Source organism: Necator americanus, chromosome III (genome assembly GCF_031761385.1).
Source record: "Necator americanus strain Aroian chromosome III, whole genome shotgun sequence".
NCBI classification, from domain to species: Eukaryota; Metazoa; Nematoda; class Chromadorea; order Rhabditida; family Ancylostomatidae; genus Necator; species Necator americanus.
Window position 1 is genome coordinate 7,077,301 of NC_087373.1, and position 16,914 is coordinate 7,094,214.

Below are 16,914 nucleotides of genomic sequence, written 5' to 3' on the forward strand. Positions count from 1 at the left end.
TCGATATTTCACACTCTATTTCCGGTAAGGATGAGTTATGGATTCCGGTTCAAAGGTGTTTGTCGGTGCATATATGTGTGTGCTCTCTTCCTCACATTAAACTCGGGATATCCCGTTCTGGTTCATCGAAGCGATTTGGAGAGGTGAACGTATGCGTATGCGTAACACAACGGAGCGCCTCGACGCTCCGTTGGCTATAATTGCTGCACTTGAGCGGGTAGAACCTAGCTATTTGCAAAAGACCGTCTCCTCATCGTTACGGCACATACCGTCGTGTGCGTGCGTACGTACACTTTCTTCCACCGCAATTTCCGCTATCTTACGTTCCCCATACGTCTCTCGATATTGTCTCGATGCTGTTTTCTTAGCGCAAAAAATAAAATAACAACCAGTCCCTTTCTTCCTTCGGGAAAAAAAGAATCCCTTCGCATTGATTTATCGACGATGGTAGTTACGGATCGCTTAATCCCTTAAGAAATCTGTTCTCAGTCAGGAAAAAAAGGAAATCCGAATATTGGCGCCGAGCGCGTGGTCGATGCCGTTTTTTTTTCTTCGTGTTGAGGTTCCGTGTCTATCGTTTGCGAAGTCATTGCGGTTGGTCTGCTTGACAGTTTGACACTTTCTCCTCGTCCTCCTCCTCCTCCTTCTCCTCCTCCTCATTCGATCTACGCACCTCCTCACATATCACATCACGAAACAAAGCGCACACAGCACAAAGCTATCGTCCACTGCCACAAATATCCATTTCTTTCCTTCGTTCTTACACCTCCTTCTTTTCTTTCTTTTTCCTTTCCGTTCTTTTTTCTTTCCGTTCTTTCTTCCTTCCCATCTTTCTTCCTTCCCATTTTTCTTTCTTCTTTCGTTCTTCCTTCCCTTCTTTTTTCTTTACTTCCTTTCTTTCTTCCCTTCTTTATTCCTTTTCTTTCTTTCTTTCTTTTTTTTATTTCTTTCTTTTCTTGTTTCCTTCTTCTTTTCTTCCTTCCTTCCTTTTTTCCTCTCCTCCTTTCTTTTTTTTACTAACCATTTCTTTTTTCTTTTTTCTCTCGGAAAAATCTCATGTTCTGAACATATTTTTATTTTTATTCACAATACCGATCAATATTTCTATATTTAGTGTTATCTGTCTGGTTTATTAGGCTAATTCTGTTAGGTTAATTTAAATTTTTATTATAATTAATTGAATCTTAAGAACATAAATTTTTAATTTTGATACAAAAGTTTAGCTCTTACAAAGCCTTAATTATCGTCCGCTGAAGTTGAAAACTTAAGTCATTAAGATTCAGTTAACTATGAGGTAAAAATTTAAATAGTTCAATCTTGGAACAAAATTTGGAGCCTCGTGAACAAATCCTGAACTGTTCGAGAAGATTTCCAATAGTCTGAGCAATCAGTTGGAAAAAGTTGCTGTTTTTAAGAAATGCGGTTTTTGCCGGTTTTTTTCAAAGCCATGAGCCAGAGATGACCGCGGGGATTGGGTTGTTCATGGATTACGACCTCAGCCATTCCCGTAAATCTTTACTCTTTCTTTGTCCACGATTTACTTATCTCCAAAATAAAATTCTATTTCATTTCTCAATACATAACTCAAAATTTTCCATCATTTATCGGAAGAGAGGACTTTTTATGGAATTCCCATGCACATTTGTTCACAGATGTCATTCCTTTGAGTATGAAAAAAAATTAAAGGAATATTTTTCTTTTCTGCTTCTTTTTTTCTTATTTATTTGGTGCCATTCTGACGTGATGGTGAGATTTTTCAAACACCAAAAATAAGCCACTTAAAAACAATAATTCACAGAAAAAATTCCAAAAATTTTGTAATACGATTTTTGATCTGTATGTTCATGTCCGGATAAGTATGCCCAGCTATTTTCCTGTTTGGATAAGTTTCAAGTTTTCAAGCCTGCTTGCAACTCTTCGACGTCAAACACAACTCTTTTTTTTTCTTGCAAATGACGGATAAAACGATATTACCTGCAATTACGCGATTTCCGTGAATTCGCTTAATTCGCGCCAAGAAAAAGAGTAGATTTGAGCGTTCTTTTTCAATATTTCCACAACTTGCACCTATTTTCAGAAAATGAAAAAGAAAAAAAAAGAAAATGTTTCGATTTTTCTAAAGTTTTGACTTCATATGGCATACTTGGACGTCATTTGGACGAAAATATTTACAACAAAAAAAAACTGATCAGGAAAAATCTCCAAATAAAAACAATCGGTTTCCAGAATTTCCAAATTCTCTTCCTGACTGAACTGATTAGCAAAACGTGATCACTTCATGTCCTATTTGATTTTTTGTTTTTAGATGTGCGTATTTTTATGTTTTCAAATTTTGAATTGAAAATTGAACTAAATTAAATTCTAAAATAAATTCATTTGAAAATATCTTCAACTAAACCATCTTTTCATTTTAACGTTTCCAGACCATTAGCAAAAAGTCTTTGCTAATCCAACTAAATTCATCAATGTAATTCTTAAAAACTCTTAAAGGCACCACCCCACGAATCTGAGGTGGTGCGGATTTCAGGTGGAGTATTCGTATGCGGGATCGTAGATTATGGATGGGAGGGTGATTCCGTCCATTTCTTCCTGATTGCCGTAAAAAACGGCTCGAGGACGAGCGTTTGGGCTTCGAGCGTTCCGGAGCGCTATTTTCCACAATGAGTTCGATTGGAGCGCGCCAGCCTTGTGCACGCGCCGCAACTTACGGCCCATTTTTTACGGCAATTAGGAGGAAATGGACGGAATCACCTTCCTCTCCATAATCCACTATCCCGTATACGAATACTCCACCTGAAATTCGCACCACGCACCATTCGTGACGTGATGCATGATAAAAATCAGCGTATCCAAGAATTAGATTTTTTTTACACAGGTTTTTTTTCGGATGTATCCCATTCGAGATTACAGTAATCTTATTAATCCAGTCAACCGAAAGTAAGTATTTTAATTCGTTGAAATTTGACGTAGTCGCAAAATTTCCACTAAAGTTGAGTTTTGAGCTTTTTTTGCAGGAATGCGTGAAAAACTACCAAATTTTTTCTGGTTTATGGGAAACATGAACTAGTTATTCTGTTTGATATTTGTAAGGATGTATAGATTCACATTTTTTATTTTTTCTTCACATATCATACATATTTCTTTAACAAATATATGAACAGAACAAAATTCATCGAAATGGGGGCGTAGGAAGCACAAAAAAAAACAGCATTCTGTTCCTCATCCCTACATCCTGCTGGAATTTGCCCAAAGCTCAGCTGCGAACCTCAACGAGTGTCACATCGTTCCATGAACTACAAATCTATGCATTCTTACAAATATTAGCCAAAATAACCAAATCATTTTTCACATATGTATGCCAAAAAAGGTGGTTTTTCGTTGTAGACAATAAGTTGCCTACTAAAAAAAGAATTTGCCTTAAAAAAGATTTTTTTGCTATTTAAAGGGAGCTAGCTGTAACAGCAGGTATGTTGTACGTTTTTTGGGGTAATTTTAATTATTTTCTCTGTTAAAAATTCGAGTGAAAAATTTTTTTGCCTCTAAAAACTAGAAACGTAGCTGCCCGCACTGACCGTAATCGTTGCCATTTTTTCTGATTTTTTCTTATGCGAATGTGATTGAATATTCAGCATACTTTTCAGGGATATAACGATTGTAGCGTGGAATATGCTGGCGTTGTTTTTTTTTCTGGAATGGAAATCGGTGCTACGGTGCTACGGTGACGAACTAGTGCCCGTTAGGTGTTCCCATAATAGTAGCTTGTTGTTGAGTGCCTGACGTGGTCAGGTTTTGGTCATCACAAGAAGAGAAAAAAAACGAAACGTATGGGAAACAGGAACACTGTTTGTAGCAATGACATACGCAACAATAAAATTATTGTACGGTGTTTTCGAACGATTTATTTATTTTTTTCTCCAGATTTTTTCTAGAATCTTAGAGAATTCAGGTTTTTTTTACATTATTACTACTTTACTATTTATATTTATATATTACTATTAATTTTTATAATATATATAATATATAATATACATATAATTTATAATATATTATATTAATATTTACTACTTTTTACTTTACATAAGAAACTATCATTTCTTTTGAATCATCAATTAAAACACTTTTTTTTAAATACATGGAAAAAATCCCATTGAAAATCTATGCTCGATTTGTAATAGGCTACTTATGTACATAATGTAAAGAGTTTTATTTTTGCGTTTGTTTTTTCTAATTTCTGCACCAAGAATTTTATTTCTACGTTTTTTTTTTGTAAATTTTCGCTAATCCTCGATATAACCCACCAAAACAATCAATTTATTAACCACAAATGTGGAAAGCGCCTAGTTACACATACGGTGGATACGAACCATCGACCGTAAACTAGCAGCCGAAACTTTTCCCAACCCTGCTAAGAACCGCATTTATGAAATATCCCGGGGGAAAAAAAAACGTCAGAAAAAACGTAATAATGAAGAAAACACAAAGAATAAGGGATGTGTTTTGTTATATTCTTCAAATAACATTTTTTGGAAAGATTTGTGATGGATACTTCTTTCCAGCGTTGTATTTTTGTTTGTGTTTGTTTGTGACGCTTTGTTGGTGTAAATTCGAAATTTTTGCATATTTTTTGTTTTTCTGGATGGTTCTGTGGAAGTGGTTGGACCAATTTAATTCTTTTCTTTCCACTTGCTTATCTCATATATCAATGATTATGTTGATAATTGATGAAATAATTAATTATGGCGATAATTATGTTTGCCTGAGCGACCGCAACAGGCGTTCGATTGGAGCACGTTAGAGGGAGGCGTGAGCGCCATGTGTCAGACAGTGGGAGCGCTATGGACGTAGGAGTTGGTGAGGAAGTATGGAGATCACGCGGAAACCATTAGCAGCGATGAATGTGTGGGTGTGGTAGTTATACATCATATCCATAGCTTCAATTATTCATAGCTAGAAAAATTTTTCGATGGAACGAACCTTTTTTCCAGAAAAAAAAATGGATCGAAAGTATTTAGCCGGCTTCTTTTCTTGGTACAGCTCTTCTTTCTAACTTCCAATTTCGTTGATCTCATTTCGTTCTCTTTGCCGATCGTTCACAGCAATACGCACAGAATTATATGCGTTTATACTACGTTTATACTGCGTTTATACGTTTATACTTTAACGTTTATACTGCGTTTATACGTTTATACTTTACAGGATTCATTAGAGACGATGCGATGAAATGTCGTGGTTGTTTCAAGCGAAAATTGCTAAGTCACACTTTTATGTGTGGTATCTTGGCTCGAAGGAAGCAGATGGTGTTCGTGGATCGGCGGTGGGTCGGAATCTCTTCTTTTGTTTCATTCGTTTGTACTACGCAACGGTCTAATTTCAAAAGGGCCTTGTTCCTTTCCTAATTTTCTGTGGGAAAAAAATCCTGTTCACTGGGAATTTGATGAATTATTTGATATCGATAAATTGAGGATGATTAATCATACTATGACCATACTTCTATATTGTGTATACCATAAAAGGCCAGAATAACATCGCTTTCAGGTGGTTCTGCCCATTATGCGACAATTATTGAAGGACAGCTTCAAGAAGACACCTAGTAAAGCAACTGTTCAGGTAAAACCTTCAAAAAAATGTCTAATTAATCTCAAGCTTTGCAGCCGTAAAAGTGAAACCTAAAAATATAGGAAAATTGTATTATTATTATTATATTTAATTATTATTGAATTAAATAGCTTATTATTGGCAGATGTGATCTAATTTTACTACTATCGTATTGATCTATCGGTTTAATTACTGTTTCGCTATAGGGAATACCTACTTTCCGACATATTTATTCTGTAGGTACATTTCTTACCGTCAAGTTTTTGCAAGTAACATAAAAATGATCTCATTCGTTCCAAATTAAGTTGGTTATCTATTCTGGTTCTGGAAGATTCTAGAAGTCGCCGTTCCGTAATACCGACTTGGGAACACATCTTCTACGGCAATTTCTTTACTGAGTATGACATGAGTATGCCAGAAAAAACCAATAATTGTTCCATGAATTTAGGCGGAATTATAGTAGATTTTGTCCTCATCCTCTTCTCCGTTCATAGCACATCTTTGGGAATTTTAAAAACATAAATAATAAAATTTACACATGTTTATATACACATATATATATACATCATAGATAAAAAGAATAAAGTAAAATAATAATTGAAAAATGAAGTGCCCTATCACTGATTCTTGCAGTAGCCCTGGCAATCTTAGAGCATTTGTAGGTCTTTTACATCTGCACTTTCTGTGCCCTAAATAAGCTCTTTCTCCTCAACTGACATTTCCTGAAATCGCCGTCACCTAAGGCAGCAATCCCTCACCTGCCGTATGCTTTTACTCCCCCCTTATTGTAGTAAATTTAATTACATGACATATTTTGCACTTTTTGCGCGTTCAGAGTAAGTATTAACCGTCTTGTTGCAGATCCAAGGGTCCCACGCAGCAGCTGCTATTTGATTTATACTTGATCTATACTTCCTTACAAATATTAAAATCCCTATAAAGGTCCCAATAGAACCTTTGTGATTGATAGTTGTGGTACACGCTTGTCTGCTACGTTACCAATATTCCAGAAATAAGGTAACCGCTGGACAATGTGTCGTCGTTGAGTTTCCTCATCGCTTGAAAGCTTTCTGTAGGATAATGAGGCGCTTGAGAGGATAAGTCAGTGATGGCTTTGATTTTTCCAGAATCTGACGAAGGGGATAACGCTGAAACGTTAGATGTTAATTAATAAAGAAGATTAATACCAATCCTGACTTCACATCAAGCAAATCAATCAAAACAAAATATTAGAATCATTTTTTTTTTCTGAAGTAGCTACTATTACATCCTAATTTTCAACGTAACCTTAGTTTTGCGGCCCTAGTCTGCACGATTTCCCTTCTTCCATCAAAAATAGGTTACAGATCTCATCCAAAGGCCTCAAACTAATTCAATCCGTTCCTGCTATGTCACGAAGTGGAAAAATTAAATCACAGCTGGCAAAATTCCAGATAGCAGCCAGTTGTATTACTTACAGGTATGGCTATATTTTCTTCGACTTTCTGAGGAACTTTTTGTGAACGGAGAATTTCAGTATGACAGGGAAAGCACCGTTTGACGATGTGGTCGGTGTAGTGATGTTGGTGCTAAATCCAGAGATGAACTCACCGATGCATGTTCATTGTTATCGATGCGATAGTCCAGAAACAGCTCAAATTATGCATGCAAATATTCAGGTAGCATTCTATTAACTGGAAAAACATAGTGGAACTTTAAGGAAATTCCACCATATTTTCTAAATTCTGAAAAGTTTTTTTTTTCAAAAACATTTAAGAATATTTATATGACCATTCTATCATTACTAAAACAAGGTGAATTTCTTAATCTCATTGCTAGTGCCTCTTTTTTTGAGGGCGATAATTCTTTCTCTTCGTTCATGCTGTCATCACGAACAAGAATTTTAGTTGCTCATATCTCGTCCGGAAATCCAACGATCAATAATAGATCTTGAACAACGTCTATTCCTTGCTGGTCTTCTAGTACCCAGGTAAGAAAAGTATTCACGATCGTCTTCTTGTTAGCACTTATGTTGACGCAAAACACCGCAGCGCGGCCGCTACGCCTCAAATCCTTCCTCCGACTGAAATCGAATTTCTCCTTGTCTTCAGAAATACATTTCTGAAACACGCCTATTATTGAACAATGCAGATCCAAAACAAAAAAGCGCTATTGAATTAATATGCTAAAGCCGATGTTCCGTACGTGCTGCAACCGCACGCGCTAAAAGCTCCGCCTCCAGCTGTGTAGAGATTCCAACAATCAACTTACAAATGTATTTTCTCAATGTTGGAAAAACATCTCGGAAAAATAAACAAATAATAAAGATGTTTTGTGAACAGCCAGAATTGAAAATAGTCTTTTTTTTTTCGGAATCAACGTTAATCAGGAAGTGAGGTGTTGTGGTTGGGATGGGTGAATTAGTGAATAAAATGAGGGAATTTTTGCCGGCTAATATTCATTGCCGTGAATATTGTATGAAGCTTGAGCTATCAGTCATTCCAAGATTTTTACAATCTCTGCTAAAACGCATGCTATGCAAACAAAATCACAAAAAAGAAAAAAGAAAATTAAAATTAAAATTAAAGATAAATCAAATAAAAATAAACAAAATGTAATATAATAATGGAACAAAAACGAATTCTAGCAAATCTCCTGGAAGAACACGTCCATAAATATAGAATTTCTTAACAAAATATTTTATAAACATCTTTTAAAAAACATTGGAAACATTTAAATATTCCCGAAACGAATTCCAGTCACTATCCTCTGAATTTTGCTCGGTTACGACAAATGTGGGTCATCTATTTACTGAAAATGATGTTTATAGAGGTTAACCAAGATATGGATCCCTATTTTCCAATAAACTCACCTTTTTCAGGACGAGAGCGGTGACAAGGTCCGCATCCCGTACACGAAATGGCAGTTCACGTGCTGTTTCCGATGACTTTATTCATCCTATCCTGAAAGCTGACAGGACCAGGATTTTCCCCGTAGAAAATTCTTCATTAAAACCAAAATCCGTTGAGAGGAATAAACAGAAAATGCCGAGAAGAGTTGTGGACGAGTTAAAATCGAAGTTAAGCAGTAGCGATTTACGATTACTCAGGGTAAGCTACACATATAATCGTTCTAGGACCCGTATGAAGCAGTTATGAAAACGTAGTGAGAAGATTATGGAGTTCATTCAATTCTAGAACTCGTTCCAATCTATGGATCTTCGAAGCGACTTCAGTTTCGCCGATAAACGTTCTAATCCACCGTTTCGAATGTTCGGGGACACCCTATTAAAGGAGACAAAGTCGAGAAGTTTGGACAATTTGGTCGGAAACGTTGTGTCCACGTACGGTCTCTATTCATACATCTAAGAAAAGTGTTAAGCAAAAACAATGGAAAATTGCTGACATGTGGAGGATAATAAGCATTTATATATAAGTACAGTTCGGGTCAGCTATACTGCTGCGCTACAAGCGAAGACATTTAAGTGTAGTGTTAGATTTGATGACAACAGGACTGTGTTTGTATATAACAACGTTCATATTGTCCACTTTACTGAAAATTATACCTACGAGAAACCAAAGAACGAATTAGAGACAGCATCCTCGAAACTGACGATGTTGAGAACTGACCACAAAAAGGCAGAATTAAGAATGTAGGTCACAAGCATGAGCCCGATCACTATCACTTCCCCCTAACTGTCCTGAAGAGCAGTGTGAGAAGCACAATTGACGATCGAATTTTCCTACGAAGCATCTTCTAACGTGTCACCTCTTTACACGCGCCGCGTCTATGAGCGAACGGATGAAAATCAATGAGGTTCCCTTCGCAGACTAAACAAAACCCACAGAATAAGGTACCGAGCGCTGCTGAATGTATGCAAAGGTGTTGCGTTATGAGGTGCTTCGTAGGGAAGTTCGATCGTCGAGACTATTTCCCACGCCGTCTTTCAGTAGAACTACGGTTTGCTGAGCTTGCTCTCCTTCAATGCTGTAAACTACACTCCTAACTCGATCTTTTCTTGGATAAATCGCATCGTCAATTTCTGCCTATACGCTGCCTTCAACAAAGGTTCAACCATCCAAAAAAGAAATGAGGAAATGCTGCTATTTTATTCCAGAGATCTTCGTGGAGGCGATAACCAGCCTATTCAACGTTACTCCCGTCTTGATATGTCGCGACCATTTGGTCAGAATGGCGACGTCAACAAATCCGACGGAATCTGGAAGTCGAATGTACGACGGGTGTCCAGCATTCGTATGAATTTGTAAGATAGCTCATTTAAAAAAATGATAATGCGTGTGTGTATGATGTAATTTTATATAATTCTAAGAACCTTGTGCAAATGCAGAAAATAAAGATTCGAAACTTTGATCGGATACTTTTGTTGTTGCTGTTGTTGTTGTCTCCGGATGTGTTGCTTCAGCACTGAGATGTCATTGTGTACTGCAAAGAACTACAACACCTGTACTCTTGATTGCAGTGCGCGTCTCCAGCTTCTTGTTTACACCTAGTCGACTCAAAAGCAACCTCTAGCCAACACTCCTTTTAAAAACCTACGCTTCTAAAGGCATCACCCCACGAATCTGGGGTGTTACGGATTTCAAGTGGAGTATTCGTATACGGGATCGTAAATTATGCAGAGAATGGTGATTCCATCCATTTCTTCCTAAATGCCGTAAAAAAAACGGCCCGCACGATACGGCTTCGAGTGATCCGCGTGCTATTTTCTGCGAGTTCGATTGGAGCGCGCCAGCCTTGTGCACGCGCCTCATCTTCCGGGCCGTTTTTCACGGCAATTAGGAAGAAATGGACGGAATCACCCCCCTCTCGTAATCCATTAACCCGTATAAGAATACTCCACCTGAAATCCGTGCCACCTCAGATTCGTAATGTGATACCTTTAAAGGAGCCTACAGTAGACGCTTGCGTCTCAAGACCTTCACCTAATTCAGCCAGAGTTCAGAGATGTTGAGGTGCCTCACTGGTCGGGACGATTGCTCGTATTTTTTTTTATCTTCCGGACGGTTTGCTAGAATGGTAAAGAGCACTGAATTATTTCTCGTATGAGATGGTAGGAAACTGAGCGAGTGTAGCGCAGTCGGTTTCTGCATCGACCAGAGGTTCGAGTCCGCCCTAGTGCTCACCAAGCATTTCATCCGTGCAGGGTCGATAAATTGGCACCAGACGTGTCTAGGAGGATAAAAACACTAAAAAAAACTTGACACATAGGCTAGCTCCCGCAAGTCATTGTATAGGCCAGTTACATGTTCGTAAACTTCAAATGAATCTGAATTGAAGAGAACGTGGTGACGCATCCCAAGCGGATTGTTAGCGCCAGACACTTTATCCTTTTATGGTAGAAATTGCTCGAAAAGTGTAATACATGGTTTCATTCAGTACAAGAAATGAAATGAGATAATGTAGCTTAAAGCTACGCAGAAAACAGTACCTATCACAACATAACGAAAAATACATGTACTATAACTAACTAAGTAATCATACTACACTAAAGCAAACACTCCAAAAGGCCTATTTCCATGTCAGGCATCAACTTAAACTATCATCGATTGAGCATAGGAACAGCATATAACGGAAGTACGGTATAAATAACTTCGAAGGCAAAATTTACACGAAATCATCCGTTTTAGCTATGATTATTACAAACGTACATGTAATTGTACAAAAATTTCGAAATAAAAGCTAATAGTAATAATGTTACGACTGGAAGTCAAACAAGGTGGAAGGTGACACAACAAAAAATACGCTGTTTTATCACTGAACATTCGAACACAACCATTAGAGCAAGACCACTACATGACAAAAAAATCTCTTAGCCTACTAAGTAGATCAACTAAAATTAATGCCCAAAGATACCACAAAACAGCAAGGGAGCCCCGTCTCCGTAAGTATAGGACGGGATAAAATGTAGCGGGGGGAGGCACTCAGCGGCATCCTTATTTAGAAGTTCTATCGTACCTTTTCTCCTGGTAACTTTAGCTTACATGTCATAGATCCTCTAAGACTAATGCTTTGGTCTTACAGCTCCGACTGATTTAGTTATTCACTTCCAGAAATGAGAGTGCCACTGAGTGTCTCCCTCCCCCCGCAACTACATTTTCCCCTAGGACTAACACCATATGGCCGATAACGTTGTTGGTCTCGACTGCAGTGAAACTGAACCTGCTCCCCAAACCAAATGTGATACCCCATGTGCCAGGACGAAGATGAAAGTGTGTGTTTTAAGCACAGAAAAGTGTGTGTTGCGGTAGGCGCTGCGTACCCACACGGGTGGACGCTGTGAACACAGAATTACCCGAACGACCGCGAGACAGACTTAATTTAAAGGTACCACAACACTAGAGATCGATTATGTTAGGATCTCTCAAGGAAAAGATAGGGTTAGTCCAGGCAGCGGGAGAAACAGCGGCGCGCCTGCGCTACTAATGACGTCTCTCTAGCTCGCTCGAATGCGGGATACGCTATTCGGTGTCTCGTAGGAAAATTCTATCTACAAAGCCGTTTCTCAGGAAAATTAGAAAGAATTAAGCATGATTCATACTCGTGATCTACATCTACTACCCTAATTTTTTCGGAGAAATCCCAACATTGTCAATTCCATGGTACGCCGTCTTTAAACGCTGGATTCGTAAGAGGGTAAAGTGTTGGACAGAAAGAAAGCGTTAGTTGCATCAAACATAACGTAGTCTCATGTGCCACCTACGCAGATACCAGTGAATATATGTGTTACCTCAGAAATAACAACCTCGAAATAGTACCATAACTGGGCGATTCTCATGACAGTTCTTCCAATTCATCCCATTTGATCCAACATGCATTGCTTTTTGAGTGCCAACATTCGACGTCTTTCCTCCCAGTACATACGATCCTCAACAGCATTGGACATGCGATCGTTAGATTGATCATTGTTTGGTTTTAGTTGATGACGCTCCAGCAACAGCTGCTTTTCTAAGGCTAGTAGACTCCGCTTTTCTTCCCAGTACCTCCTCTCCTCGTTAGCAGCCTCCAGTCGCATCTTAGCGCATTCAATATCAGCTCTAAGCGCTTCCCGCTGCAGTTCCTCCAGTGCACTTCTAAACCAAAAAAAAAAAGTTGTGCCAAAAATTTACTCGGCAAAAAAGTTAAGAAAGCTCACGTTGACAGCTCAAGTGGCTTTGGTCTTCGAGGGTCTCCTAAACCACATAGTGGGGGTTCCAGGGAAATGGGTGATTGTTCGACAAAGCTGGTGGTATCCGCTGGGAATGTCAGACTCGCGCAATCTGAAATTTAACATAATTGCTGGAGGATCGAGAATTATTATACTCTGAGAAGTAATCATGGCTATTGTCTGTTAGTAGCCAAGCATCATCTTGCAGTGTTTCTTTTAGCAGCAGAGGAGGGCCTTTTCAGAGTGCATGTCCGATTTGGCTTGCATAGGCAGACCTTCTCCTCGAGAGACCCAAACGGCATGATGTAAATTGGAATGGGAGAGCCACTCAACTCTCATCTTCAGTAACCAGGTAATTTCGATGCGAGAGGAGAATTAGAGACTACAAGATGGAAACTCGGATACCATCTGTCAAGGTGTGGGGGATCCATTGAGTCAGCGCTTTTCTGTAGTTGAAACTGCCGAACACTATCGAGTGAACTCCAACAAGCCGCTCTATCCAGACTTCTGCGATATCTCTGTGTGCCTTTTGCTGCACTGCAGGAAACACGCATGAGAGATCAGCCCGTCATCAACATCGAAAATTACAAAATATACTGCGGTGATGCTGATGAGAACAAAGTAGGTGGCTGCGCGATAGCTGTGAGGAACGATTACAAGAACCTGGTGGAGGAATTTGGCTCAACGTCGTCTAGATGCTCCTTTTTACGACTGCGGGATCGCAGCGGACGTAAACTCTGGATCGTAAGTGCTCACGCACCTACGGAAACCGCTGAGGACAACAGTAAGGACGCCTTCTATGATGAACTCAATGCGTTGATGTCTAAAATACCAAGCCAGCAGGTGGTCATTGTCGGAATCGACGCAAATGCGAAGATGGGACTCGAGCAGCAGTCCGATGTGCTAGGAAAATGGTACTATGCAGCGGAGCACACGTCGGACAACGGTGACCGTCTGGTCGACTTCTGCGAACAGACGGGCCTCATCATCGTTTCCACGTTGAAGAGGAATCATCGACGCCATCAGCTCACGTGGCAGGGGTCAACCCTTTTAACGCCTGAAGAGCAGCGCAAGCGGAAGATGAGGACTCTTAAACTTCAGCTCGACTACGTTCTGGCAAGGAACATTCCTCAGTCAGATATCCGAAAATCTAGAGCTGTTTGGGACGTCGCGTTCGACTCTGACCACCGTCCAGTTCTTCTCAGCTTCAAGATACGGTTCCACAAGAAAAACCGAGGAGTTCCTCTTCAACCGAAAATCGACAAGGCAGGTCTGAAAGACGATGAATGCAGAAGAAAATTCCGCCAACGTGTGTCTATTCATGTTGGAGTACGGACCAGGAAGAAGCTCAGCGATGCGGATTCCTTCACAAAGTGCATCCAGTACGTTGCAAAGGAAACACTCCCAATTCTATTGCCGCGGGAAGAAGTTTGCCTCTGTATCTGCGGAAACAAAATCCACATACAATTCTGTATGTGTCGCGCGCAGCGCTGGTGACTTCAACCAGGAAAAGCGTTTTAGAAGGAAGCTGCGTCGTCAACTGCAACAAGACCGCGATAACGAGTGGACGTCAAGAGCGATGGAGTTTGAGAAGGCGTGGGAGGACAGGAACCCGCGGAAAGCCTATGCTCTACTAAAACAGTATAGCGGCAAAATGAAAAGATGTTCCCCTGTCCTCAACACTGCCAATGAGGTAGCTGTCGGTGAAGCAACCTTTCCAATTTGGAAGGAACACTTCAAAACCTTGCTGAACCGGCTAGCGCCGTCTGCTCCTGAACTCGAACACGTTCATAGACTGAAATATGCGGTTAACGAGGAGCCACCGACCGAGTCAGAGGTCCTGGTCTGTATTCAAAAAATGAAGAATGGAAAATCTGGTGGAGACGACGGGATTAGCGCAGAAATGCTAAAATATCTTCCTCCGTCTGGGATTCGTGAGATGACAAAGATCATCCGTTCAATATGGATAGAAGAAAGGATACCTGATTCGTGGAGACACGCTATCATAGTTCCCCTCCACAAGAAGTTATCCGTCAGGAGCCCCAGGAATTATCGAGGAATCTCTTTGCTGTGTGTTATGTACAAAGTATTGGAGCGCATTATCCTGGACCGACTCATTAAACGTCGCGAAGAAACAACGCGCGACGAGCAAGCTGGCTTTCGTCCTGGCCGATCTACGATTGACTAGGTGTTCATCGTCAGGAGAGTGATCGAAATCTGGCAGCGGTATTCGAAGCCAATGCAACTAGCGTTTCTGGACTTTGAAGCCGCGTTCGACTCTCCTCACCGAGGCCGTCTTCTCAACCCGCTCCGCGCCGATGGAGTACCAGGAAAGTTCGTTCGCTTGCTTGATGACATGAATCAACGAACAACTGCCGCAGTTCGAACACCAGCCGGATGTACAACACCGTTTGAAGTGGTAACTGGAGTAAGACAAGGGGCAGTGGCAGGACCTTTCCTGTTCAATTTCGCAATCGACGACATTATGCGAAGAACAGTCGACCAATGTCCTGCCGACATTGTCTTAGCACCATCAGGGTGCCCCTTGACTGACCTCGAGTACACCGACGATGTCGTTATATTCGCGGAAAGCAAAACGAAACTTCAACATTTTGTCAACCTTGTATCGAAGCTGGCTGCAGCCTATGGACTACGGCTACGCCCTGATAAATGCGAGCAGATGTGGATCTCTTCGAGACCGCGAACGGGAATCAGGGTGGACGGACAACTGATAGAACTCATCGATGAGTTCTGTTACCAAGGTTGTACGCTTAAGAACAATGGCAGCTACGAGAGAGATGTTCAGCAAAGATGCGCTAAGGCCAATTCTGCATTTAACTCCTTAACGAAATGCCTGTGGTCGACCCCCATCACCAACGAAGTCAAGCTGCGAGTCTGCCTATCCGCAATTCGCCCCATCATGATGTACGGATCGGAGACTTGGGCAGCACCATCAACGGTTATGGAGAGGCTTGACTGCACGGAGCAAAAGCTGCTTAGACGGCTACTTGGCTAGTTTTGGCTTAGGGTATGTCACAATGAAGATCTTTACGCAGAAATTGATGTGGTATACCGGCGGATGACACGTGGAAAACATCAACATCTTGCACCGCCATCGAAAGTGGCTAAAGTAAATCGTCTTCGCTTCCTTGGTCATATATTGAGGAGACCGGCAGATCGCCTTGTTCAACGAGTTCTGAGGAGTTCGTCGGGTTCGAGCTGGAAGGAGCCACCTGGCCGAAAACGGAAGTTCTGGACTGAGGCGGTGAAAGAGGACCTGAGGACACTCGGCGTGGATAAGCAGTTCAGGCGAGACGTAAGGTTTCGCAGAATTTGGAATAGCGACGAATGGATTGATTCTGTGCAAGCTCTCGCAGAAGATCGAGAAGGTTGGGCAGAGCTGTGTTCAAGGACGGCACACCTCGGCGAAGATGCGGGTAATCGCGTCAGGCGATGACATCAGCCCGCCGAATAAGTCAAGTAAGTCATATACAAATATAAATATATATTTAAGGTTGGTGGAAAAATAAGGCGCGTTTTCAAACATTCACTTCGAAACGCTATAACTCGCCTCGAAATCAATTTTATCAATCGAAATAGGAACCATTACAGTCCACGCATCTTTGCCAACGGGACCTAAGTTTGTTTCTTCTCGGTGCAGGAAAGTCAAAGCTTTTAGAGTCCTCTAGCGCCCGAAAGTCGTTTTCGGTGTTTTCGGTTCTGGAGGATCTTATCTCTTAAGCAGCTATCCAGATGTTTGAAAGAGTGTTAGTTGGCGAAAGGTTTGGCGAGTATGGTGGGTGAGGCAGTCTTGTAGCTTGACTCGTTCAACTTCAGCAGCTTTTTCTTTAGAATGTGTGGCCGGGCATTGTCATGTATGACAGTAGGGCCTTTTCTGTTCACTAACGCCGTGCGAAGAAGTTAGAGTTTCCGGTGCATTTCGTCCAGATCTTTGCATTAATACCAGATAGTCACCCGGTCTTCTTCGGGTGCATTTTCGGCTTCGGGAAGCTTCAAGAATGTTCTGCAACTATCAAATGATACATCATGGGTACCGATTGAAGACCGAAGGCTCTGAAGTTTTCAAAAAAAACCTAACAAGACTTTCTTGTCAACGTAATATGTTAGGAGAACTTTATTCAGTTATGATGAAATTGGTTCCCGCAGTTTTCGAG

General features: G+C 40.6%; 5 protein-coding genes across 6 annotated transcripts; 4 read left to right on the forward strand and 1 right to left on the reverse strand.

Annotated features, from left to right (window-relative positions):
* Positions 1-5,221: 5,221 nt before the first annotated feature.
* On the forward strand, positions 5,222-9,842 carry RB195_008823 (uncharacterized protein; the record flags this gene model as incomplete). 2 transcript variants are annotated; one of them, XM_064195521.1, is made up of 8 exons in its annotated part: positions 5,222-5,314; positions 5,536-5,607; positions 6,942-7,054; positions 7,112-7,253; positions 7,482-7,564; positions 8,456-8,684; positions 8,772-8,917; positions 9,692-9,842. In XM_064195521.1, 8 exons carry the CDS (start codon positions 5,222-5,224, stop codon positions 9,840-9,842), a joined length of 1,029 nt encoding a protein of 342 aa, XP_064046665.1. The 2 variants fall into 2 exon arrangements, with proteins under 2 accessions (XP_064046665.1, XP_064046666.1); XM_064195520.1 differs by lacking the exon at positions 9,692-9,842 and having other exon boundaries at positions 8,772-8,942.
* A 2,543-nt stretch (positions 9,843-12,385) lies between these two features.
* On the reverse strand, positions 12,386-13,078 carry RB195_008824 (uncharacterized protein; the record flags this gene model as incomplete). Its single annotated transcript, XM_064195522.1, has 3 exons — positions 12,386-12,665; positions 12,728-12,851; positions 13,015-13,078. The coding sequence occupies 3 exons, from the start codon at positions 13,076-13,078 to the stop codon at positions 12,386-12,388; spliced, it is 468 nt and encodes a 155-aa protein (XP_064046667.1).
* A 213-nt stretch (positions 13,079-13,291) lies between these two features.
* On the forward strand, positions 13,292-14,927 carry RB195_008825 (uncharacterized protein; the record flags this gene model as incomplete). The annotated part of the gene is made up of 2 exons (XM_064195523.1): positions 13,292-14,121; positions 14,261-14,927. 2 exons carry the CDS (start codon positions 13,292-13,294, stop codon positions 14,925-14,927), a joined length of 1,497 nt encoding a protein of 498 aa, XP_064046668.1.
* A 51-nt stretch (positions 14,928-14,978) lies between these two features.
* On the forward strand, positions 14,979-15,755 carry RB195_008826 (uncharacterized protein; the record flags this gene model as incomplete). The annotated part of the gene is made up of 1 exon (XM_064195524.1): positions 14,979-15,755. The coding sequence occupies one exon, from the start codon at positions 14,979-14,981 to the stop codon at positions 15,753-15,755; it is 777 nt and encodes a 258-aa protein (XP_064046669.1).
* Positions 15,756-15,818: 63 nt separating this feature from the next.
* On the forward strand, positions 15,819-16,196 carry RB195_008827 (uncharacterized protein; the record flags this gene model as incomplete). The annotated part of the gene is made up of 1 exon (XM_064195525.1): positions 15,819-16,196. One exon carries the CDS (start codon positions 15,819-15,821, stop codon positions 16,194-16,196), a length of 378 nt encoding a protein of 125 aa, XP_064046670.1.
* Positions 16,197-16,914: the final 718 nt, after the last annotated feature.